Source organism: Prionailurus bengalensis, chromosome D2, assembly GCF_016509475.1.
Source record: "Prionailurus bengalensis isolate Pbe53 chromosome D2, Fcat_Pben_1.1_paternal_pri, whole genome shotgun sequence".
Taxonomy (NCBI): Eukaryota; Metazoa; Chordata; class Mammalia; order Carnivora; family Felidae; genus Prionailurus; species Prionailurus bengalensis.
Window position 1 is genome coordinate 32,438,613 of NC_057351.1, and position 27,334 is coordinate 32,465,946.

At 38.9% G+C, this 27,334-nt stretch overlaps 1 protein-coding gene across 2 annotated transcripts in view; it reads right to left on the reverse strand.

Annotated features, from left to right (window-relative positions):
• Nucleotides 1–27,334, reverse strand: part of ASCC1 (activating signal cointegrator 1 complex subunit 1) — a 111,671-nt gene that overhangs the window by 44,573 nt on the left and 39,764 nt on the right. For both annotated transcript variants that reach the window (XM_043596579.1, XM_043596578.1), the window contains exons 6-7: nucleotides 16,974–17,110; nucleotides 9,681–9,800 (exon numbers count right to left, since the gene is read on the reverse strand). In XM_043596579.1, coding sequence (XP_043452514.1) covers nucleotides 9,681–9,800; nucleotides 16,974–17,110 — 257 coding nt within the window. The remainder of the gene's footprint in view (nucleotides 1–9,680; nucleotides 9,801–16,973; nucleotides 17,111–27,334) is intronic.

Genomic DNA, 27,334 nt, shown 5'->3' on the forward strand with positions numbered 1-27,334 from the left:
TTCCTTCTCTGTGCAGAAGTTTTTATTGTGACGAGGTCCTAATAGTTCATTTTTGCTTTTGTTTCTTTTGCCTCCGGAGATGTGTTGAATAAGAAATTGCTGCGGACAAGGTCAAAGAGGTTTTTGCCTGCTTTCTCCTCGAGGATTTTGATGGCTTCCTGTCTTTTGTTTAGGTCTTTCATCCATTTTGAGTTTATTTTTGTGTCTGGTGCAAGAAAATGGTCCAAGTTCATTTTTCTGTATGTTGCTGCCCAGTTTTCCCAGTACCATTTGCTAAAGAGACTGTCTTTATTCCATTGGATGTTCTTTCTTGCTTTGTCCAAGATTAGTTCACCATACGTTTGTGAGTCCATTTCTGGGTCTTCTACTCTGTTCCATAGATCTGGGCGTCCGTTTTTGTGCCATCGTTGTTTTTTTTAAATTTGTTAATTGTTAAAATCTTCTGTGTCGGGGGCCTGGGTTAAGCTGTCAGTTGGTTAAGTGACCAACTCTTGATTTCAGCTCAGGTCGTGATCTCACAGTTCATGAGTGAGCCTCTCATTGAGCCCTGTGGGAGTCTCTCTCTCTCTCTCTCTCTCTGCCCCTCCCCCACTCGCACAGGCACATTCTCTCTCAAAAAAAAAAAATAAGTTAAAAAAAAAAGCTTCTGGGGGCACCTGGGTGGCTCAGTCGGTTAAGCAGCTGACTTCGGCTCAGGTCATGATCTTGTGGTGAGTTCGAGCCCCGCGTTGGGCTCTGTGCTGACAGCTCGGAGCCTGGAGCCTCTTTCAGATTCTGTGTCTCCCTCTCTCTGACCCTCCCCCGTTCATGCTCTGTCTCTCTCTGTCTCAAAAATAAATAAACGTCAAAAAAAAAATTAAAAAAAAAAAGCTTCTGTATCTTTACTGACTTTGTATCTGCTTGGCCTATCAATTATTGGAAGATATGTCACAATCTCCTCCCATGATGATGGATTTCTCAATTAAAAAATTAAATTAAGGGGCGCCTAGGTGGCGCAGTCGGTTAAGCGTCCGACTTCAGCCAGGTCACGATCTCGCGGTTCGTGAGTTCGAGCCCCGCAACAGGCTCTGGGCTGATGGCTCAGAGCCTGGAGCCTGTTTCCGATTCTGTGTCTCCCTCTCTCTCTGCCCCTGCCCCGTTCATGCTCTCTCTCTGTCCCAAAAATAAATAAACGTTGAAAAAAAAAAAATTAAAAAAAAAAAAATTAAATTAAAAAATTAATTATACAAATTTGGCTGAATCTACTTTGGGGATGCTCGAGTGGGTACAAGTTTAAAATGATAACATCTTGGTAAATTGTTTATCATTATGTAACAGTACTCTCTGTTACTAATATTAATTCTGTTATGCCAACTTCATAATTTAATTTTGGTATTTGCCTAGTGTTATCTTTTTCCTTTCTACTACTGCAACCTCATGGATGGATGTATCTCTGGTATAGAGCATATAACTGAATTTTTTTTATATCCTTCTTATAATATCTTAAGCTGCAACTTTATTCATTAATGTGTATCATTAACGTATATATATGTCTGGACTTCGTCCTGCCATCTTACATTTAAATATTCATCCCACTTTTTTCTACGCTTGTTCCTTTTTGGATTTAATTTCCATTTGTTCCTTTTTCCTTTTTCTCTCTACTTGTTTATTATTTATATACTCTTAGATTTACTTTAAAATTTTTACTATGTGCATTTAGCTTAACAAAGTTAAAGAAATATCTTAACACCACTCTCCCCAAATAATAATAATACAAAAAATTAGAATACTTCAACTTCAAAATTCTCCTTAGTCTTGACTTACAGTGCTCTTAGCTGCCAGTTATGTTAACTGAACAATGTTAGTTCTTTTTTTTTAAAGTTCATTTATTTATTTTGAGAGAGACAGAGACAGCATGAGCAGGGGAGGAGGAGAGAGAAGGGGAGAGAGACAATCCCAAACAGGCTCCATGCCATCAGTGCAAAGACTGATGAGGGGCTCAAACCCATGAAGTGTGAGATTGCCCCAGTTTTTTTTTTTTTTTAAACTCTCCCAAATATATGGGGCACCTAGGTGGCTTAGTCAGTTGAGCATCCGACTCGATCTCAGCTCAGGTCTTAATCTCAGGGTTGTGAGTTCAAGCCCTGCATTGGGCTCCATGCTGGACGTGGAGTTACTTTAAAAACAACAACAATAAACCCACAACTCTCTCAAATTTTATAAAATAGTTATTTTATACAGACACTGTTTGCCATTTTATGTATCTACCATTCTTTTCTGCATCTGATACTAACCTTCCTGTATCTCAGACGTTCTGGATTCCTTTTCCCTTTCCTGAAATACATCCGTTACTCATTCCTTTACTGCAGATCTCACAGTGATAAAGTCTCTGGGATTTTGTTCATCTCTAACAGTCTTCATTTCACCTTTGTTCTTAAAGATTTTTTTTTCCTGAGTACACAATTCCAGGTTGATCATTATTTCCTCTAGAAAATACTCTGCTGTCTTTTCACTTCCACTGTTGTTACTGAGAATCCTTATACCTGCCATTCCTTCGTGGCTGACTTCTTTCGAGATCTCTGTCTTTAGTGCTCTGCAGTTCTATCATGATTTACTTTGATATGGATCTGTTTTTAGTTATTCTGCTTGTGTTTAATCTTCTTTCTCTTATCTATTACCCAAGCCCCTCTAATTTCTTCACATGGCCATCTCCTGTTACCCCATCCTCTCCCTCATTAAGCCTCATCCATACCTGGAATTTGCTAGACTTTTTCTTGCCTCAGGGCTTTTGCTCTATATTTTCTTTTGCCTAGGACAAAAGGTGAGAAGAGCCTTCCCACCTCTCCTTTGCCTGCAAACTCTCAGTCCCTTAGATCTCAATTCAATATTGGATCCTTAGAGACTTTCCCTGACCCTGTCCTCCTCCAGTCCACATTGCTATGATAGTTTCCTCTTTAATGGAGCACCATTTCCCCCCTGCCTCACCTTTATCACACTTTGCAATTATAGTTGACACTCGAACAATGCAGGGGTTAGAGGCTCTGACCCCCATACAGTTGAAAATCCATGGATAACTTTTGAGTCCTCCAAAATTTAACTACTGACCATCCACAGCTGATGGGAAGCCTTACTGGTAACATAAACAGCTGACTAACACATATTTTGTATGTTATATGTGTTATGTACTGTATTCTTACAATAAAGCTAGAGAAAAGAAAATATTAAGAAAATCATAAGGAAAATAGATTTACAGTTCTGTACTGTATTTACTGAAAAAAGTCTGCAAGTAAGTGGATTCATGCCACTCAAATCCATGTTGTTCAAGGGTCAACTATTCGTTTATGTGTTATTTGTTAGCATCTGTTTCCAACATTAGTCTGTAAACTACGTAGGGATAATGATTGCACCTGGCTTTATTCACCAGTCTATATTCACAGCCTAGCACAGTGCCTGGCAAACAACAGGCACTCAATAAATTTTTGTTGAATAAACAAATGACCAAATAAAAATCCAACATACTTTTTACATGGTACAAAACAGTGCTTCTAGATCTGTCCTTGCTATTATTCCCTTTTCCTAAAATGCTACTCTCTTGGCCTGTGAACTCCTTATTCAGCAAAGAAACCTTCTCTGTAAAGTCTTCCTCTACAAAACTTGCTCACCCATGAGCAGAGTTTTGCTGCCCATCTACACACCTCTAGAATCTCAACCAGAGCCCTCACCCGACTGTACTCTAATTACTGACATCTGCCTCCTCCTTAAGACGGAAGCCCTGGAGTCTACTGCACCACACACACTGGGCATCTGGAAAATGCCTGAGGGAAAAGAAGCCTGAAAATGCACTGCAGGGTGGAATAACTGATGGAGCCAGGTCTTTGAGGAAATAAGAAGGAATGAGGTCAGGAGAATAAGAGGTTAGCCTCATCAGAGATAATGCATGCCATTCTTCAGAAAGAGAGTGAAACTGAGTGGGTTAGGGGTGATGAGAATAGCAGACTGTGAGGGGAAAAAGGAAGGAAATTGAGTTGACTTTGTATTGTCAGGAAAATGCGAGGAAGCCATTCTTCTTAGAGGGGCAAGGATGGAAGCTTGCGTGACAGTACCAGACAGAACAGCCACTGTGTTCAATACTTAAGTCTTAGCAACAGCTGACTACTAAGTAATGAGTAAAAGATTGCCACAGCTTCCTCACCCAGTCACGCTTTACCAAACCCAAGGAAGCATCAGTAAGTAAACCTCTCGCTGTCCCAACTGCAAGTTTCCAGACGAAAAATCTGAGCTAAGCAGTTCTATCCTTTTAAAGGTCAGGCACTTCACACTCAATCATTTTGAGGGAAGAAATCTCTGATTTAAACTACATGAAATCATACAAAGAAACTTGAATGTGTTTTTATTACAACATGGTCTCTCTCCCATGCCTCTTGTCTTGAGCAGGATCTCTTCATATAAACAAAAAGATTTAATGTTCCTTTAAAACAGACCATGTCTTACTCAATTCGTATCAATTTGCACAGCCCTCCAAAATACCCTGCACAAAGGAGGCATCTGAATTGCTTTAAAATTGAATTAAATAAGAGGTGTTTAAGTCTCTTAGTGTAATGCCCGAAGTTCCGAAACCTCCCACAAAAGTCCACCAGAGTCGTAAGTCAAAGCCAAGCGGCAAGGATCGTTTATTGCAGGTTCGAACCTGGTCCTCTGCGCACTCGTCGCCGGTGACGCAAGAGGCCACGATCAGGGCTGGTACAGCGTTTTTATAGACAGAGACAAATAGCACAGGGGAGGTTTCAAATTATGAGGGGCCTGATTAGTTGATTTTAAAGTAAGGACATTTGTTGTTCTCTGATTGGGCGTCCTTTGTCTGTCCTTTGGCGGGAAGGCTTTGTCCGTTACTTGTGGCGGGAGGAGAAAGGGGGAAGGGGGAAGGGGGTAGGGTAGGTGAGGAATGTGCTAAGCAAGCAGGTTTACAGAAGCGAGAAATGCCGGTTAGTTTATGTACAATCACTCATTCCATCACATATCAGACTACATTTAGGAAGGTTTACAACCCATTCTACTACACAGTGGGTTACATTCAGGAAAGGCCTCACAATGCTCGTAGCAAACAGCAAGCAAAACAGACTTCTCAGCAATTGTATTTCTTATCAAAGATCCATAATAAGCAGAAAAGAGAACTTTAGCTTTAAACTAAGGCAGGGCTGTCATTTGGATTTAAAGCTGTTCTTTTCATTAGTAATTACCACACATTTGAGGAAGGAATTTTACAAATCTTTTTGAAATAACATAAACATGTCTCTCCCTGTGGAAGAGGAATGGGCAAAAGAGAAAAAAATGGGCAGGAGGAGAGATGGGAATTATTCAAAAATCTTCTTGGTTGATCATACTAGTGGATTCGGTGGATACTTCATAAGATCTTTCAATTTACAAAGCCTTGACAATAGTAAGTGTGCACAATTTCTAAGGGCTGGATCTTTGGGAAAATAATGAGTGTATTCACCTTTGGAGCACTCACCATTCCATTAATGTGGGTACCAATCGTGTCTGAACTCTGTCTTCAAAAGCCACCTAGCTTCTATAGCTCTTATTTTCTTCCAATCTCAAAAACATATTATTCTTTACACTTGAAGGCCTTCTATAGAACCAAGAGTCTAACTATTAAAGCAAAAGGTAAAGATACCCAATGGAAAAACTCAAAGTAATGATTTTATTATCTCTTCCCAGTAACCTCTCTTTTTCCCTCTGGGGGCCACCAAGAATAGAGTAAATAAAAAACTGTGATGTCTATGACATATGCAGACTTGAAGCCATAGATTAGGAAAAATTCACTATTGTATTGCTGTAATCCCATGTAAATTTTCCATATAGCTTCATGTTAACTGTATGTCTATAAGCTATCAAAGATTTCAGTTTTACAACAGTAAGGTTTAAACCAGTATGAACAAAAATTAAATAAATCCCATAACAGATACTAAGAAAGCAAATTAACAGAGGTCAGGCTCAGTGGCTATGATGTCCTATAAAACTATAAGGTTAATCAAGGAAATAAAAAATGTAATACATTTTAGAAGTGAGTCAGTCCAAAAGAATTGAAGACCGCTCCATTTACAATAGCCAAAAGGTGGAAACAACCCAAATGTCCATTAACTGATGAATGGATCAACTTGAAATGTGGTATCTCCATATAATGGAATGTTATTCAGCCATAAAAGGGAGTGAAGTACTGACATTGTTACAACAGGGATGAGCCTTGGAAAGCATTATGCTGAGTGAAAGAAGTCAGGCACAAAAGGCCACATATTGTGTGGTTCCATTTATAGGAAATACCCAGAATAGGCAAATCCATAGTGACAGTAGATCACTGGTTGCCAGGAGCTGGGGAGAGAACAGGGGGTATGGAAGAGTGACTGCTTAATGGGTACAGGACTTCCTTTTGGGGTGATAAAGATGTTCTGCAACATTGGTGGTGGTGGTTGCACAATGTTGTTAATGTCCTCAACGCTAATGAATTATACACTTTAAAATGGTTAAAACGGTAATTTTTATGTTATGTGAATTTTACCACTTTCAAAAAAAAAGTGGAAATAAGAACTGGAACATAGTCTATTCTACTCAACCTAGCATACACACACTGAAAACCTTCTTTATTCTGGCATAGGGATTCAGAGCATGGTTTTGCAGACTATATGTTCCTTAGCCAAACTACTTAAACTCTCTGAACCTCCCTATCTATAAAACGGGCATACGAATACTATCCATCTTATACAGATGCTGCGAAGATAAAATGAAGATAATACGATGTAAGCACAGTGCCAAGTAAGAGTAATTGCTAAAAAAAAAAAAAAAAAAAAAGTTACAATTTCCCCGGAAACTATGCAATCTTCAATATTAGAATTAAAACCTTACCTAGATGAAAGGTTGTTGCAGTAAGGTCTGTGGACCTTTGGAGATCCCTGAGACTCTTTTAGGGGAGCCCATGAGGTCACAACTATATTTATAGTAATTGTATGACACTGTCCGCCTTTTTCACTGTAATGACATTTGCACAGACGCTGCAAAAGCAATGCTGGGTAAAACTGCTGGCACCTTGGGGCGCCTGGGTGGCTCAGTCAGTTAAGCATCTGACTTTAGCTCAGGTCATGATCTCGCGGTTTGTGAGTTTGAAAACCCGCACTGGGCTCTGTGCTGACAGCTCAGAGCCTGGAGCCTGCTTGGGATTCTGTGTCTCCCTCTCTGCCCTGACCCACTCGCATTGTCTGTCTGTCTGTCTGTCTCTCTCCCTCTCAAAAATAAAAAAACATTAAAAAAAAATTGTTTTTAAAACAAAACAACAACAGAAAAACTGCTGGCACCTTAGTATAAACTAAGGCGGCGGCAGCAAATTGTATGAGCAGCAGTATATTCTTCACTATATATACATGGTTTTTAAAAAAACTAGTTTCATTTATCCTTGATGAAACTATAAAAATAATCGATTTTATTAAATCTCAGGCCTTGAGTACATGTCTTTTTAATGTATCTGTGTGATGCAATCAGCAGTATGGATAAAGCAGCTGGGCTGTATGTGGAAGCAGATGGCTGTCTGGAGGAAAAGCACTTGTGAGGTTGTCAGAGCTGGAGCTGAACTAGCCTCTTTGTCCACGAACACCATTTTTATTTGAAAGAACGACTGACAGACAAATTATGGTTATTCAGACTTGGCTATTTGACAGACATTTTCTCAAAAAAGAACTTCAAGGAAAACAGTATTTTGGGCCAATAATAAAATTTAAGCTTTCAAGTGAAAATAAGAATTTTAGAAAATGTGTCTCTGCTACCATGAGCTTGACAGCAGCTTCTTAATACTTAAAAGTCTGTGGTGAAATTAATAGTGCGATCAATACGTTTTTAACATCGCATAACGAAATATGTCAACATTTGGAAGATGTGCATAACTCAGTGAACCGGTATCTTCTAAATGACCAATACAAAACTGTGCATAGATTAAAGGTCCGGTCAAAATGTAAAAGAGATCAATGGATTTTAGTGCAAGAGTATGAAATGTTCGCTGATAGGATTTCTGACCTTTACCGAACTGTAACTTGTCAAGTTTTAGTGTAGTATCAAATATCCAGAATTAGCTGAAAACACTGAAAGTACTCTTCATTTTTCCAAATACGTTTCTGTGTGAGTCCAGGTTTTCTTGTATACTTCAATCAAAACAACATATTGCAATAGACTGAACAGAGAAGCAGATATGAGAACCCAGCTGTCTTCCATTATGGAAATTCACAAAAATGTGAAGCAATGCCTATCTTCTCACTAAATATTTTTGGTTTGGGAAATAGATTTTTCATGAAAAATGCATTATTTATGTAAACAAAAAATATTACTATTTTTAATGAACCATCAAATAAATTTCTAATTTTAATTTCTAATAAGGTAAATATTGATAACTATAATCCATATAAAGAAAGCTCTCTCGTGTCCTCAATAATTTTTAAGAAATTAAGTGATTATGAAGACAAAAAGCTTGAGAACTGCTATCTTATCGTTCACTGTTTTTGTTCACAAAACTGAAAAGTAATCTACTCCATACACAGGAGCCCTATAACTGGTGAAGACATCGGACTGTTATAACTCACAATGCAAAGGAAATGATCCATACCGGATATCAAATTCCAAGCTCATAAGAAATGTTTTGGGATGTCCTGAAAGAACAATGCGTCCCTACTTTTTAAGACAAGGTCATTAGTATGCTATTTAGGCACATGCCAGGTATCCAAGACAAATCTGGTCCAAAACACAACATTTGATTCCATACTGTATTTTCCTTCCCCCCCACCCCCTCCCCCCGCCCAGCCCCGCCCCAAATTCACTTCCAATTGAAACGAGCTAGAAGATAACTGAGATTACCAATTTGAATTGAAATATGAGAAATCTTACAAGGGATCCTCTAGAAAAGCAAATCGATTTGGGGGCTTGCCTAAAGGCTTTCATTTTCTCTGGAGGGTTTCTGATTCAGGGTGAGCTCTGTTCTATCCCGCCTTAATAAAAAGACCACAAAAACAAACTTCCAATTCAAGTTTAGCTCCTCTGCTCACAGAAGACCTTGAATAGACTAATAAACAGCATTAACATTAGAAATGGCTCTGGATGCCTAAACTAGCCTCAGAAATAGCCTGGGTCATAGACTGAGAATCCCTAGAAGCGATCTGTGTAGTAACAACAAAAATAAGAAAACAGTAAACATCTGTTGGTATGTGTTTTGAGAATGTTTGTATGTGCTAAGCACTGTTCTAAGCATTTCATGTAGATTAGCTTAATCCTAATAATCTTATAGAGTTTGTATAGTTATCATCCCATTTTGTCATGGTATTCACTAGATCTGTGTTATGTCACTTTTGCAACTAACTACCATCCTAAAATGCCATCCTTTCTGCCTCCTATAGACTGAAAAACATGAAGAAAGCATACATCATAAAAACTAGATTGCTACAATCAATATCCACCATCCAAGTAACTCAATAATTATCAGACTAAAATCTGATACTTTTCCTACAACAAATTCCTCTTTTAAGATAATTGCTTACTATTTAAAAAAAAAAGAATTGACACACTCTTTATGATAGTAAGATCTCAAAGAAAAGGAATCAAAACTTGTTGAACTTCTAGCAGTGCTTTTAGGCACCTCTTGATGGAAACAAAGAAGCATTTCAGAAACATACCTGTTGGAGCCGTCTTTCATATGGACTTTGGCATAAAGAACATCCACCATGCCGGGATCATCGTTCATGTATTCTATCCCTGCCATCTCTACCTCTAAGGGTTTGCCCCCAGAAATGTCACTGCAAAGGAAAAAACATTACATTTTTACAAATGTTTAAACTAAGAGGGCCATTATATTTTAAACACAGTTATTATACACAGTCAAATATTACCAAAAATAAAATTGTTGGGAGGTTTTTTTTTTTTTACTAACAATATTATCTAACCATCCTTCTAATTTCAAAATTGTGTTCTATGCACACCAACTAGAAATACAAGTAGTTCCAAAGTCACACTACAGTTATCCCAATACCAGTTTATTAGTACTCACAAGAAAAAGCCAAGGAATGACAGTTCTGATTGACAAAGACATTTAATGTGTTGCCCATCTCTTGGGTTTTATTTCATTATTTCTATAAGCTGCAAACAGTATTTTACTCACCTAACAATGGTGGAGGCATAAAGTGGTATAACATCCTAACAGCAATATTTATAAAAAGTCTTCAAGAGTAGAAACCCTTTGTCCAAGCAACTCAATTTCTGGGAGTCAAACCTAAGGAAATCATTATGAATTCAGCTACGTATCCAACCATAGCTGACGAAGGGAAGTTCTTTACAGAAGAATTCCAACTAATAAACGCAGAAGTAATGATGAAATCAGGGTATCACCATTTTGCAACCCCTGATGAAATAATGGATGAAGACAATGATTAGCAATGGCTGCTAAAACTTAATGGCAAAAGGCTGAAATATAAAGAAAATATAAAGAGGGGAGCTCTATAATGATGGATCAGGCTAACCACACCTGAACCCACTGATCAAACTTATCACACACACACACAAAAGAACAACCAGACAATACTATTTCCTGATATGATGTAACAGGTTACACTTATACTCATGAAAAACAATTTGGGCACAGGGTTTTACTGAAGCTTTGTCTGGAACAACCAAAGATTGGCAACAAATTAAAAATTCATTAAGGTTTTAAGAAAAGGTGCACAACAATATACATGCTATAGATTACTATTTGTGCAAAAGATGGGAGTGAGAAAATTTATATATACATATATATATATATATACACATATATATGTACATATATATGTATATATGTGCGTGTGTGTGTGTGTATATATATGTGTGTGTGTGTGTGTGTATATATATATATATATATATATATATATATCTATCTCCATTCCCTGTACGTATAAAAAATCTCTGGAAAAATCTGTTGCCTTTAAAGAGACCAGGGTGCTTGGTGGGAATAGCAGTGGGAAGGAAACCCTTCACTGCATATCCTTTGAATCTTTAAAATCTTGCACCATGTAAATGTATTATCCATTAAAAAGTTAATATAAAAAATATATGCAAAAGAAGCCACACATAAGTTTATAAAATGCCCATATATGCCAAAGAAGCCAAACACAAAAGTGTACAGACTGATTTCTTATTCATATGACATTCAAGAACAAGCTAAATTAATCTATGGAAATAGAAATCAGAACAATAGTTGCTGCTGGGAGAAGTGAATGTACTGGAAAAGGTCATGAGGGAACTTCATAGAGCGATGACAATGTACTACATCTTGATTTGGCTGAAGTTACATGAGTGTATGCATTTGTTAAAACTCATCAACTACACTTAAGATCTGTGCATTTTACTGTAAGTAAATTACACCTCAAAGAAGAAATACAGACTTGCATATTAAAAAGTCTGAGAGTCCATACTCCACAGCATTAATAGTAATTATCTTTAAGCGGTAAGATTAAAAGTGATATTTTTGTTTATCTATAATTTTTGACTTTTCTAAAACTAATTATGTATGACTTTACTTATTTTAATTGAAATATAACTGAGATACAATGTTACATTAGTTTCATGGGTGCAGGTTATTACTTTCATGTTAAGTAAAACTTCACCGTTCTGCTTCCTTCCCAGACTCCTTAAACAGATTTATCCTTCAACCAGAAAAGGCCCTGCAGTGCCAAGGTGAAACTCAGCTAAAAATCAGCTCACCATACACAGTCTTCTGCAAGCCCCATGAGGCTGGACAATCTATCCATTTTGTCCACTCTGATATCCTCAGCCGGGCACAATGCCTTATGTAAAATAGGTAAACTCCATAAATCTCTGGTAAACACTGACTGGACGTTCTACACTAAACAGAGAAGCTTTTCTGGACAATTTTGAGAAGAATGTGGACACGTGCCTACATCGTCATTGAAAAAAAATGTGGTACTAGCTCAAAGACAAAAGGAAGTTAGGATAAACCAAAGGACAATTCCTAAAAAAGCAAAACAAAACAGTTCTCTTGACACTGCACCAATGCCACAGAGAGACCCTTTGTAGTCTAGGAATCTTCACGGTAAATATTCCCTTAAAACTTCAAGACCATATTATTGCACAAGACCAGAATTTTTTTTCAGTAAGAAACTATTTTAGACAGATACTCAATAAAAATTACCGCCTCCATCATAAGTATCCCTGTTACCACCTCTAATAAGTGGGGTGTTCCAAAACACAAGCCACGCTCTGAACTATTACCTGAGGCTTATAGCTTCAACCAACAGCACAGAAGATCTCCGTTCCAAATAAAAGCGAAAACTCAACACAGAAGACTGCAATTCAATCCTATCAAGGTATAGTCAAACTTACATGAAAAAAAGTTTAATACTAACCATACATTCTTCTACATTTTCCCCCCAACTCTGACCCCGCATAGATCACCCCAAAGCACCATACCATTGGTTTAGTTTCCCACTAAAATGTTTTTACTGGATTCTGCCTAATGCTCTACCCTCAAATTCTAGGGATCGAGCCAAGAGAGAACCATGTAAACAATATTTTTGTATTCTCTGCAAAAGTCTTGTTGAAGACACTGCTCATCATCATTTTGGGTTAAGATTTACATGACAAATTTTTCTTGGATTGAGAACCAGAAAAGGATTCTCTCCTAAAAAACTGTCATGCTCCTTTTTATCAGGTAAGAAGTGTAATAGTGGATGTGTTTCTTTTTGGAATTTAGTTCAAGTATACCAGTGCTTGAAAACTATTAAATTTTAATGCTCAAGTGTAATTATAACCATTCCTTGGTTTTCAGGTAAAACCTTCTCCCATTCCATCTTTATCTCTGAGCTCCCTGACTTTTAACATTTCTCTTGTACGTATATCCTCAATCCAAACCACCTCAAATCTTTGGAATTAGATGGGGTACCAGGAACAACAACAACAAAAAATGCAACAATGAAACAGGATCTAAAGCCTGTCTCAGGAGTAGGAACAGAAACTCTTTCAACCTTCCCTAGGATTTACCAAGAGGGAGAGAAATTCAGTGGTTTACCTGACTCATACTCTTGGTCATGGTGACAAAGAGTCCACCTGGGACACCCGTGAGCATACTTTTCAACTGACACTTGAGGCAATAAACAGGAACCAGCATTCATCCATGGGTATTTTTCCTCCTCTTCTCTCCTTATTCTTGTCCCTTTTTAACTTATTTGGTTTTACCTCAGGCCTACTGGGAACACTTAGGTACAAGAAGAGTGATACTGGAACCAAAAAAATACTGCGTATTTGTCAGACTATATACTCAGAGCCACCGCACTGTTTGTGTTCTCCATCTCACAAGGAAAAGTCACAAGGGATACATTTAAAGCTTCAGCGTTTACTGAACACTGAATAATTCATTCGGAATCTATACAGCTTCACGAGCCCTTAGCTTAAGAATTGAAATCAAAATTCTGTTCCTGGTCAGGTAACATCACTCGAAAAACACCCCCAAATTAAAGACAAATATTCAACTGTTTCTTTAAAATATCTATTTAGCACCACAGTTTTAATTAAATCCCAATCTAGCCATGTAGATTTAATCTCTCAATTTTAAAAAGCCATCAAATTAAACCACAGCATGTTATTTATTAGTCTATCAATTTCAAAGTTTTCCCTTCTTATATTTTAATTGGGGATCTTTACATCATAAAAGGCCCAGGTTAGAAATGCCACTATTCTCAGGTCATCAAGTCAGGGTTCAGGAGATTGAACCCCAGGAGATCCAGCCCCCTGTGAGGCTCTGCGCTGACAGCATGGGACCTGATTCGGATTCTCTCTCTCTCCCCTTCTCTCTGCCCCTCCCCCATCTGAAAAGAAATAAATAAACATTTCAAAAAAAAGAAAAGCCACTATTTACTGACAATCTAAGTATATCAAGTACAAAAGCTATGATCAAAGAGTATGAATAAGAAAGTTAAATGAGAATTCTACTCACCAGGGCTGTAAGTGTGTGTGTGGCTATATGTATGTATTTTTAGGAGACATTTTTCCCTTGTTAGGGAAACAAGGCACTTCTAACCAACCTAAACAGCCAATTCTGAGTCTCATTCTCCTCAGAAATAAGTTAATTTTGCACTATGTGCTTTTTAAACAAGTATGTGTGGCAGAGGAGAAAGTGGGAGAAGAGGGCTGGGTGGGGAGGGGTTGCTTTACTAGCTGGTTTCAAATCTTTTCAGCTTTTTGAAAAAAGCCTCTTCAAAAAATTTTTTGCCTGCACTGCAGATTTTTGGCAGTGTAACTCTGTCCTATTTCAAAAGCTTTGCTGAATTTGAAAAACTACAATTACTGTTTTCATCCTGTCATGTCAAAAATTCTTAGGAACTATTAAGGCTGCTCTTCATTTCCTATGCACACCAACCCTGACATGCTTAAAGGGCTCAGATTTGGCATTTAGTCACAAAAGGCACCAGGAGACATAAAAGGGAAGAACTCAGCTAAATCCTCACATAGCTCATGATAAAGCTTCAGTGATTAAAAACCTGTGGCCTGATTTTCACAGGTAAGAAAACAAACACTTCCCTAAACAAATAATTTATCTACCTTTAAATTTTTCTTAGCAGGATTACCCTCATGGCAGCCAAGAAAGTGCAGCTGCTTTCCGTTTCGTTTGGCAAAACATGATCTGGAAATAAGTTAAGTATCAGGACTAATTCTTAAATCAGATAAAATTGCTCTGCTTTGTAAGGTAAAGCACAAAGTTTTATCGTATGCAAGGAAATTGCAAATATCTAATTACAAACAATGATTTTGAATGTTAGGTTAAGATGGAGAGAGAACAGTTAGGTCCATCAGTGAGCAAAGATCAAGACAAAGAAGTATTCTTTGCAGACTGCAAACCCAGTCAGCTTATAATTTTGCTCAAGAAAAATACCTTGTCTTCAAAACTGTAAAAGAAGAAATGGCCCACAAACAAGTCACCCTATTACATAGTTTTATTTACAGCATATATAAGAAAATGTAACCCTTTTACCTTGCCTTACCCAATGAACTAGGTAACCCACTTCTACAAGGCCATATCAAAATAGTATGGGGGGGGCGCCTGGGGGGCTCAGTCTGTTGAGCATTCCACTCTTGATTTCAGCTCAGGTCATGATCTTGCGGTTCATGAGTTTAAGCACCGCATAGAGCTCCACGCTAACAGTGCAGAGTCTGCTTGGGATTCTCTCTCTCCCCCTCTCTCTGCTCCTTACTTGCTCTCTCCCTCTCTCTCTATCAATCTCTGTCTCTCAAAAATAAATAAGAAAACATTAAAAAAATAGTATGGGACCTAGGGGCGACTGGGTGGCTCAGTTAGGCATCTGACTTCGGCTCAGGTCATGATCTCATGGTTCAGGAGTTTGAGCCCCGTGGTCAGGCTCTGTGTTGACAGCATAGAGCCTGGAGCCTGCTTCGGATTCTGTGTCTCCCTCTCTCTCTGCCCCTCACTCGCTTGCACTTTGTGTCTTTCTCTCTCTCTCTCTCAAAAGTAAATAAAAGTTAAAAAAAATTGGGGTGCCTGGGTGGCTCAGTCGGTTAAGCGTCTGACTTCAGCTCAGGTCATGATCTTCCGGTCTGTGAGTTTGAGCCCCGCATCGGGCTCTGTGCTGACAGCTCAGAGCCTGCAGCCTGTTTCAGATTCTGTGTCTCCCTCTCTCTCTGACCCTCCCCCGTTCATGCTCTGTCTCTCTCTGTCTCAAAAATAAATAAACGTTAAAAAAAAATTTTTTTTTTAATTAAAAAAAAATAGTATGGGACCTGAATATTATAAGTGACCCAAAAAGCTCTTCAAGTTATTTAGTTTTCAAATTTCTCTTACTCTTCGTCAGTCTTAAGTAAAAGGAGTAAAGGGTAGGGAAGAGATGATTCTTTAAAATAAAGCTGTTAGGTCAGATGTACATGTAAATTAACATTTTATAGTAAAAAGAACTCTACCCCCAGAAGAGCAATGCCTTCCCCGAGCCAAAACAGACTGCTTGGAGAGTTTTTGGTATCCTTACCGACTCAAACAATACTACCTGTATTTAAAAAAGAAAATTAAAGTGCATTTCTGAAATACAATAAACACCTCAGTAGGGAATCATGTTATTTATGTAATGTTTGAGTTACTGTGGTAACAGAATAATGGCCCTCCAGAGATGCTCATGTCTTATTCTCTGGAATTTGTAAATACGCTACCTTACATGGCAGACAGACTTTTGCAGATGCGATCAAGGTTAAGGAGTTTTAGACGGGATGATTATCCTGGATTATCTGGGTGTGTTCAGTCAAATTCACGCGTCCTTAAAAGCAGTGAACCTGTCCCTACTACGGCCAGAGATAGAGAAGCAGTAACAGAAGGATCGGAGAGATGCAGTGCAGCTAGTGATGAAGATGATGAAGATAGAGGATTTGGTCACTAGCCAAAGGATGGGAGTGACCTCTAGGAGATGGGCATGAGGCGCAAGCAAATGAACTCCTCCCCTGAGCCCCCAGAAAGGAACACAGCCTCGCAGACACTTTGATTTTAACCCAGTGAAAGCCATGTCAGACATCTACCCCAAAAAACTTGAAGATAATAAATTTGCATGGTTCTAAGCACCAAGCTTGTAGTAATGTGTTCCACAGCACACACAAAAAATGAATACAGTAGTCTACCCTGTTCAACAGATAATGAAGAGAATTTCCTTTTGGAGAAAATAATGGGATGTCCTATTAAGAACAAAATTTGCCTACTGACCAAGTAAAATTTAAGGTAGAGTCTTTCCATAAAATTTTGTAAATACATGCTTTAAATCCATTTTAAGCTTTTCAGACAACGTTCCAATGGTAAGTGTTAACAACTGGGTGAGTCGACAAATCTTGCTGCCATGTGACTCAGCTCCCTAGTGCAAAAACAAGTCTGTGACACCAAAAAGAAGCCAGTACGAGGTGACCACCCTTCCCCATTCCTGTAGATTACTCACTCAATGAATTCCTCTTTACACTGCTGTAGCATCTCACACGTCTGCTGGATCTCTTGCTCACTCAAAAGTACCAACATTCCAATAGTTAGGTGAAGCTTTCTGGGATTCTGGAAAATGGTGCTATCAACCCCATGATCCTGTTTATCAAAGGGAGAAAAATAAGAAACTCAGCCCACATAAAAGTAAATGGCAGGAGGGGTGCCTGGGCAGCTCAGTAGGTTAAGCGTCCGACTTCGACTCAGGTCATGATCTTGCAGCTCGTGGGTTCAAGCACCGCATCAGGCTCTGTGCTGACAGCTGGGAGCCTGAAGCCTGCTTTGGATTCTGTGTCGCTGGCTGTCTCTGCCCCTCCCCAGCTTGTGCTCTGTATCTCTCGCTCTCAAAAATAAATAAACATTAAAAAAAAAAAAGTAAATTGCAGGAATACAATTTAGAGTCCAGAGATAAGCCCATGCATCTATGACCAACAGATTTTCAACCAGGTGCCAAGTCAATTTAATGGAGAAAGAAGAGCCTCATCAACAAATGGTGCTGGGACAACTCAATAACCACATGCAAACAAATGAAGTTGGACCCAAACCTCTACCATATACAAAAATTACATCAAAACGGATCAATGATCTAAATATAAAAGCTAAAATTATAAAACCCTTAGAAGAAAGAGTTTTCTTAGGGGAAAATCTTAATGACCTTGGACTTGGCAATGGATTGTTAGATATGACATCAATGGTATGGGCAACAAAAGAAAGAAATAGACAAATGAGACTTCACCTAAATTAAAAACCTTTGTGTATCAAAAGACACTATCAAGGAAGTAAAAAGACAACCTACAGAATGACAGAAATATTTGCAAACCATGTATCTGATGAGGGTGTGTATCTATAATATATAAAGAGCACAACTAAAAAAAAAAACCCCAATTTTTAAAATAGAAAATTAACTTAAGTAGTCATTTTTCCAAAGAAGAAATACAAATGGCTAACAAGCACATAAAGATGGTAACTTCATGAGTCATTAGGGGAATGCAAATGAAAACCATAAGATACCATTTTATACCCAGTAGGCTGGCTATAATCAAAAAAGTAGAAAATAACAAATGCTGGCAAGGATGTATTTAATGGATACAGAATTTCCTCTTGGGGTGATGAAAATATTTCCGAATAATATGGAGCTGGTAGATGCACAACTCTGTAAACGCACTAAATGCCATTCAATCATTCACTTTAAAATGGCTAATTTTGTGTTATGTGAAATTCCCCTCAAAAAAAATTGTTTTGTAAAAAAGGAACCGACAGCCTGATATAATGGCATGCCCAGGAAAAACAGAATGCCATCTAAACGTAGGCTCTCAGAATATCTTTTGCTCCTTTATCAGCTTTGTTAGGCCCAGAGCAACCAGGCCTTTTATGGGATTCCCCAAAGAACAATATACTCTTTATAAAAAATGTTGCTTCTATCTTAGCAGACACTGTAGTATTTCCAGGTAAAATACTATGTGTTAAGAATAAATTCTCCCAAGCAAAGAGATGAGTGAAAAATGAATCTGGAGAAATATCTAGACGCTGGAGTTGCCACATCAAATATAGCTATCCTTTTGTGTCATTCATCATTCCCTGCACTTTATTTTTTTTTTTAATTTTTTTTTTCAACGTTTATTTATTTTTGGGACAGAGAGAGACAGAGCATGAACGCGGGAGGGGCAGAGAGAGAGGGAGACACAGAATCGGAAACAGGCTCCAGGCTCTGAGCCATCAGCCCAGAGCCTGACGCGGGGCTCAAACTCACGGACCGCGAGATCGTGACCTGGCTGAAGTTGGACGCTTAACCAACTGCGCCACCCAGGCGCCCCTCCCTGCACTTTAAATAAAACATTTGTCTCTGGGTAGCAAAAATAGTAAGTATGCTCCTATATCTTCCTTTAAAAAAAAATGACGTGAGGAGCACCTGGGTGGCTCAGTAGGTTCACTGTCCAACTCTTGATTTCAGCTCAGGTCACAATCTCAACAGTTCCTGAGTTTGAGCCCCACATCAGGCTTCAGGCTGACAGCACAGAACCTGCTTGGGATTCTCTCTCTTCCTCTCTGTCTCTGCCCCTCCCCTGCTCATGCTCTCTCTTCCAAAACAAATGAACTTAAAGTGTAAAAGTCAGTGATATTTACTGTATTCACAATGTTATGCAACCATCGGCTCTCTCTACTTTCAAAACTTTTTTCACCCCATAAAAACATTCTATAATCATTAAAGAATCACTTCCCATTCTCCATCATTCATCCCCTGATAACCTCTAATTTGCTTTCTGTCTCTTTTGATTTGCCTGTTCTGGATATAGCAAATAAAAGGAATCATATAATATATATGATTTTCATGCCTGGCTTCTTTCACTTAGCAAGTACTCAAAGCTCATCCAAGTTGTACCACGTATTGGTAGTTCATTCCTTTTTATGGCTGAATAATATTCCATTGTATATATAAAATAACTGGTTTATTCATTCATCCCTTGATGGCCGTTTGGGTTGTTTCCATCTTACAGATATTATAAATAATGCTGCTATAACATTCATGTACAAGTTTCTGTGCCACCATGTTTTCAATTCTTTTGGGTACATACCTAAGAGTGGAATTGGTGGGTCATGTGGTAATTCTATGCTTAATTTTTTGAGGAACCACCAAACTGATTTCTACAACAGCTGAGTCATTTTACATTCTTAGCATTACTGTACAACGGTACCTGTTTCTCTCCACCTTTGCCAACACTTACTACTTTTCTTTTAGGGGTGCCTGGGGTGGTTCAGTTGGTTAAGCATCTGACTCTTGATTTCCACTCAGGTCATGAGCTCACAATTGTGAGATCAAGCCCCACATTGGGCTCTGTGCTGGGCATGGAGCCTGCTTCAGATTCTCTCTCTCCCTCTGCCCTCCCCATGCTTGTGTGCACGTGTGCACGTGCTCTTTCTCTCTCAAAAAAAAAAAAAAATTTTTATTACAGCCATCCTGGTGGGTATGAGGTGGTATCTCACTGTAATTTTGATTTGCATTTCCTTGTTCACCTATGATGTTGATCGTCTTTTCATATCTTTGTTGGACATCTCTTCTGGAGAAATGTCTATGCAAATTCTTTGCCCATTTTCTGTCTTCTTATTGTTGAGTTATGGAATTCTTTATATATCCTGATACTAGTCCTATACCAGATCATGAATCCCTTTTGAAGGTAAGTAGGTCTCAAGTTTTATTACATTCATTCTGCAAATGAAGACAAGGAAAAGAGTTGAGAATCTTCTCCTCCAACAAGAGCAAAGCTATAATTCTATTTTTGAATTGCAAGTTCTGGGCCCATATTCTAATCCTTGGACAAATAAACCATCCCAAAGGCAGAGAAATGTATTTCTCAAACACAGCTCACATTCTTTCTTGGTTTGCCAAAGGCTGCCTAATTTTTGCCTTGGCAACAGGAGTTAATGGATTATTCATTTTGTAAGTGTTAATGGAGCTTGAGCTATTTTTATATCCGATGAAGAGTTTTGTGATTCTACACATCAACCCAAATTGCCTCATTTAATGAAAGTGATTTTAAGGAACAATCAGCTTTGAATGTGTCAAGGAAGGCAAAGTGCAGTATCGATTACCCCAGCTGCTCTAACCTTTGGCAGTACCTGTCATTTTAGAAAGGCATGCGAAGTGTTAAAAAGCCCCTCAAAAGATTCCAATATGCACAACTCCATCCCAAACTACAGTTGAGAATTGCTCCCTTAGCAATAAGAGCTAATATTTTTTTAGCCCTTACTCTCTTCCAGGCATTTCCTATGCACTTTACATAGACAAACACCCTATGAGGAAAGATGTATTATCCCCATTTTACAGATGAGGAAACTGAGACAAAGAAATAAAGTCACTTTCCCAAAGCAACACTGCTAGTAAGGGATGAAGCCAAAATTCAAACCCAAGCAGTCAGGCCTGCACTTTTTATGAATATTATATTGCCTCACTAGTAACAGCTACCCAGAAGAGGATGGGACAATATGATCATCACTCAAAGGCAAATCCTTACACATTTCAACAAAGCTCACACAATAAATGGATCTCATCATTAAACTAATAGCACAAATCCCATAATTCTCTGAAAATTGATATTAATATTTGCCTTTTCTTGATATGACACCATAAAAGCATGATCTATAAAAGAAAAAAAGGATGACTTGAACTTGATCAGAATCAAAAATTCATACTTCAAAAGACTCCATTAAGAAAATTAAAAGAGGGGAGCCTGGCTGGCTCAGTCGGTTGAGCGTCCGACTTCGGCTCAGGTCATGATCTCACAGTTTGTGGGTTCAAGCCCCACATTGGGCTCCGTGCTCACAGCTCAGAGCCTGGACCCTGCTTCCGATTCTGTGTCTCCTTCTCTCTCTGCTCCTCCCCTGCTTGCACTGTCTCTCTCTCTCTTTCTCTCTCTCTCTCGCAAAAAAAATGAATAAACATTAAAAAAAAAACTTAAAAAAAAAAAGAGTATTAAAAGACAAGGGGCACCTGGGTGGCTCAGTCAATTAAGTGTCTGATTCCTGGTTTTGGCTTAGGTCATGATCTCGCGGTTCATGGGTTCGAGGCCCACATCAGGCTCTGCACTGACAGTGCAGAGCCCTTTCTCTCTGCCCTTTCCTTCTTGTGTTCTCTCTCAAAATAAATAAAAAATAAGAAAAAAATGAAAAGACAAGAAACAGAGAAAAATTTCTTGGAGAAAAATATTTACAAATCATATATTTGATAAATATAAATATATTATAAATTCTTAAAATTCCATAATAAAAAGATAAATAATCCCACTTAAAAATGAGCAAAGAATCTGAATACACATTTCACCAAAGAAGATATACTAATGACTAAAAAACATGTGAAAAGATGTTCAGTATCATTAGTCATCATGGAAATGCACATCAAAACCAAAATGAGGGGGCTTCTGGGTGGCTCAGTCAGTTAAGCATCCAACCTCGGCTCAGGTCATGATCTCATGGTTCATGAGTTCCAGCCCCACATCGGGCTCTGTGCTGATAACCCAGCGTCTGGAGTCTGCTTCAGATTCTGTGTCTCCCTCTCTCTCTGCCCCACCCCTGCTCACGCTCTGTCTCTCTCTCTCTCTCTCTCAGAAATAAATAAACATTAAAAAAAAAAACAACAGACAATAGCAAGTGTTGGTAAGGACATGGGGAAACTGAACTGCTCACAGATTGCTGGGTTAAAGGGCCATGACATCTGCAATGCACTCTAAAGTAGTTCAAAAAGAAAGAAAAAAAAAAAAGAGAGAAAGATAAAACTAAAATAGAGTAAAATATTAACTACGGGTGAAAATGAGTAAAGGGTAGTGTCCTTAGTCTTCCAACCTTTCTGTGAGTTTAAAATTATTAATATCCTATGGCTGCTGTAACAAATTACTACCAACTTGATAGTTTAAAACAGCACAAACTGGGGAACCTGGGTGGCTCAGTTGGTTAAGCGTCCGACTTCAGGTCAGGTCATGACCTCACCAGCTCGTCAGTTCAAGCCCCACCTCGGGCTCTGTGCTGACAGCTCAGAGCCAGGAGCCCACTTTGGATTCTGTGTCTCCCCCTCTCTCTGCTCCTCCCCCACTCATGCTCTGTCTCTCTCTCACTATCTCCTTCAAAAATAAACAAATATTAAAAAAAATGTTTAAATAAACAAAATAACACAAATTTTTTATCTTACTACCTAGCAGAAGGAAGCTCTAGAACTTTTCTTTCCTTACCTTACTCTCTGAGAGCCTATCACTTCAGTCAACCTAAGTTTGCCTGCCAAGACAACACTGAATACTGGGGGGGCGGTGGGGGGGGAACCACGGAGAACACAAAAGAGCAGGAAAAAGAACAGATGGAATACCTAAAGGCCACATAATATGAACTCTTTTGGAGAACTCTGAGTCATAAGCCTTCAGTCTTTAACCGTATGGGAGGTTATATAATGTATATGTAATCCTATTGGACAGTCTTTCAATAAATGAAGAAACTCCCGGAATTGTAGCAATGCCATCTATTGAAAAAACCTTTTCTCTTACTGAATTATCTAAATTTAATGTGGAATGAGAGGCCCCTGGGTGGCTCAGTTAGTGAAGCAGTCAGTTAAGTCTTGATTTTGGGCTCAGGTCATGATCTCACAGTTTGTGGGATTGAGCCCCACAGAGGGCTCTATGCTGACAGCACAGAGCCTGCTTGGGATTCTCTCTCTTCCCCTCTCTCTGCCCCTCCCCCAATGCACATGTTCCCTCTCTCTCAAGATAAATAAATAAACTTTAAAAAATTAAATTAATGTGGAACCAATCTTCAAGGCAGTGACATAATCCTCTAGAGCCATTATTTTTCTTTGCTCAGAATACATCATATTCCCAGCCACAAGCATCTTCGCTGAAATGAACAAAGACCAACATCAAATTCTGTACTCCAGGGGTTTTAATTACACTGGGCCCTGCTCCAAGTTCACCATTACTGAGAGCTAGAACTATTTCATTCCATTAGGTTGGACAACCAAGCTGGCGCCTGAAAATTCTAATGGTGGTGACTTTCCACCCAACAAGAATAAGCAAAGGGTGAAGTAACAGAATTCCCTAGGGCAGGTGTGCCTAGATTGAAGGGGAAAAAAAAGTGTTTCTTATGGCTAAGCCATACCATAAGCCTCAGTTTCTTTATTTGTTAGATAAGGTCTCATCCAAGGAGAAAATGATGCACAAACTACCTCCACAGAAAGCATATGTGCAGTCCTAACCCACAGTTCAGAGTTCAAAATCACAGTCTTACTGAGCAGTCCCAGGTGCAAGACCTTAACCCTCTCATTCAAACTGCAACTCCAAGATCTACCATTAGCAATCACCACACCATCACAGGCCCTTCATTGATTGCATTTTTAATCCAGCACCTGGGCTCCACTGGGGCAGAAATGCTGGCAATGCTATCAGCATGAACAAGTAATAAAGAATAGTGAAATCTAAAAATGTCAAGCTTGGGGAAAAGGCCAGTAGAGAGAAGTATGGATTAGATCACCATGGAGCATTCACTCTCTCTGCTTCCTTAAAGCCCTAGGTAGAACTCAATTATCCTCTCCACACAGATGGGGTATAATCAGGTGCAGCTGGCAGAGCCGTCAGCAAGCAGAAGGGAAGCCTCTGGGCCGTTACATGTGAGTTAAGAAAAGAACACCTATGAATCTAACCCAAACCTGTACCACCCAGAAGCACTTGCCTTGACAGTACATGCTGAGAGCCAGAGACATGAACAAACAAACAAACAAATCCTCAATTAAATTCACATATATCATCTTCTAGGAGCTCCAGGCATAACAAAGGTTTGTGCTTTAGCTAAGGCCTTTAACCCAGAATACAGAGTCTAGGGTCCTAACTCCAACTCTGTTACAAACCAGCTGTAATTAGGCAAGCCATTTAACTTCTGACCTCGGTTTCCTCCTCTGTAACATAAAGGAGATGCCTCATTTACCTCTACGTCAAAGGTATTAAGAATTTTTTACGTGCTCCCACAAAACCTATAATTAAGTACAAAATAGGATTTGTGAGGGATCCACCGATTCACTTCTTGATATTCCATGCAAAGAAAAAGAGGAAATAAACATGGAAGCCTTCCCTGTGCTCATTATATTTTCTTTCTTTTTTTTAATGGCCAAATCCCATAAAATCACTTCTGGGCAGGTGACATAAATCTCATTCACATCAGAAAGTTATTCAAACAAGGCAGACTGGTGAAAAGAACATTAATTAGACTTTGCAACCACACAGGCCTACGTCCAAATTCTAATTCTGCCACCTATCAGCAGTGTGACTCAATCATTCTGAAACCCAACTTCATTATCTACAAAAAAGACAACATTTTCCTCTCAAAGTTGTTCTCAGGATTAAAAGAAATCTGGTACATAGCAGTATGGAATAAATACAGACTCCCCCTTCTTCCTGCTTCTTATGTGACCATGTACCACTCTAAACAAATGCCATCTTTGCTCTCTTTTACAAAGCACCATCAAGAGCTAAATTAGGCTCTGCTAAGTCATTTCTATGTAAGAATGTTCACAAACGCTGACTTTGAGAGTCTCTATATGTTATTAATATCTTCAGTATTAATATCTTCAGATACTAAAGTATCTTCAGTTGAATAAGTTTCAGAAAAGAGTTTGAATTCTTGTGGCTTATAAATTGTGTCCAGATGTAATTACAGGAAAAGTGGAAATTCTTAAAAACAAAGGACAGGGGTGCCTGGGTGGCTCAGTCAGGTAAGCATACAATCTTGATTTCAGCACGGGTCATAATCTTGTGGGTTCATGAGTTCGAGCCCCACATGGGGCTTCTCACACTGACAGTATGGAGCCTGCTTGGGATTCTCTCTTTCTCCCTCTCTCTCTGCCCCTCTTGTGCTCTCTCTCTCTCTCTCTCTCTCTCAAATAAACTTAAAAAGCAAAACAGGGGCGCCTGGGCGGCTCAGTCGGTTAAGCATCTGACTTCGGCTCAGGTCATGATCTCATGGTCTGTGAGTTCGAGCCCCGCGTCAGGCTCTGTGCTGACAGCTCAGAGCCTGGACCCTGCCTCAGATTCTGTGTCTCCCTCTCTCTCTGACCCTCCCCCATTCATGCTCTGTCTCTCTCTGTCTCAAAAATAAATAAACATTAAAAAGAATTTAAAAAAAAAAAGCAAAACAAAGGACAAATATTGAAACATCAGATTTTACACTGACCAGAAAAAAAAGAATGCACTAAATATTCTTCCCCAAAAAAAGGAGCAAAGAGCATCTCCCCTTCACTGAAGAATGGATCCCTTTTGTCTTTGACGAGCACAATGAAGAGTCAAACCTACTTTTCTTAAAGCTTAACTATTCCTCCATAAGTAAGGTGTAAGCACTAATTAACAATCCATCTACCAACCTATATTTATTCCCAAAGAAAGACACCGATCACTCACACATTAGTAATGGATTAACAGTACACCACCTCTTCAAGGCAGACCCTTTGCTTCTTCCTGATGCCATGCTTTCCTTCATCTCCCATACTGTCATCCGTGGTATTATTACAAAAAGAGCTAACATTTATACAGTACTAGCTAGGTGCCATGCTCTGCATATAGCTTAAACACCTTAATTTATTGACTTATTTACTCTTCATATCAACAGTAAGATAGGTACTATTGTTATCCCCACTTTAGAGAAGACTTCTGAAACATTTCTTGAATACGTCCCCTCCTGAATACACCAGCGATCTAGTCTCTTTTTTTCCAACAGACTACATCAACAGATTCTGACTGCTAGCTGCCTTTGGTACCCCACTCCTTAACTCTCAATCCATTCTCCACACTGTCTTCAGAATTATTTTTCTACAATGCTAAGTTAATCACATGATCCCTACTTAAATTCTTTACTAGTTCCTGACTATAAGATATACCTCAAATCCTTAACCCCCACAAGATCTTTTACCACCTGTATACCATTTACCTTTCCACTCTTCCCTACCCTACCCACTTTCTAGATTCCAATCTTAAAAAACTCCTCACTCTCCCCAGAAAACAGCAGACTAGAATGCTGCCATACCTTGCAAGTGCCATTTCCTCTGTCCAGAATGCTCATCCTCCATTTGCCAACCTGGCATAAACTTTTGCTCTTCCTTCAAGACTCTGCCTCCCTCATTAAACCTTTTCCATCCACTGGAGAACCTCTTCCGTGGGTACCCACTGCAGTCCCTTCTAATGGCACCTCACAGTGTTATAACTATTTCCATAAGAACGCTATTTTTGCTGCCAGAGTATGGCATCTGTAGGAGTAGAGTCCATTGTTAGTACATAATACATAGCCTGGCAAATCGCAGACATTTAATAAATAGTGAATGAATTCGTAAACAAAAAACATTTACTTGTTCATAACAACTGTTGCCATCCAAATGGTGTAATATATGAATCTTGTAAACATTTCTTACTTTCCTACCCCACAGGAGGACTCAGGAATTTACAAGTTTTCTTACTACCAAGGACGATTATTCCATCTCCATCCTAAATTAGTTCATAAGATAATTACAAATCCCACAACTCTCCTTATATATGAAGAATCCTAAATTATATACCAAAGCTTTTACATATAAATTTTCTTCAGAGGAATAACACGAAACAGAAAAATAATCCCAATTGGGGGAGGGGAGACCCAGAACCATTAGTCATTTCTGCCCAGTGTCAGCCTTCACACTACAATGTGAGCAGAATTATGTAGTTTCTGGAGCTATAACCTATTCAGGTTCTCCAGGCAGCCTGAGAAATCCCCTGTTGCTATAAGCCCTCAGAATGTTCCACCAAACACAGTTTTGAATTACTGTTTTTCATTACTGAT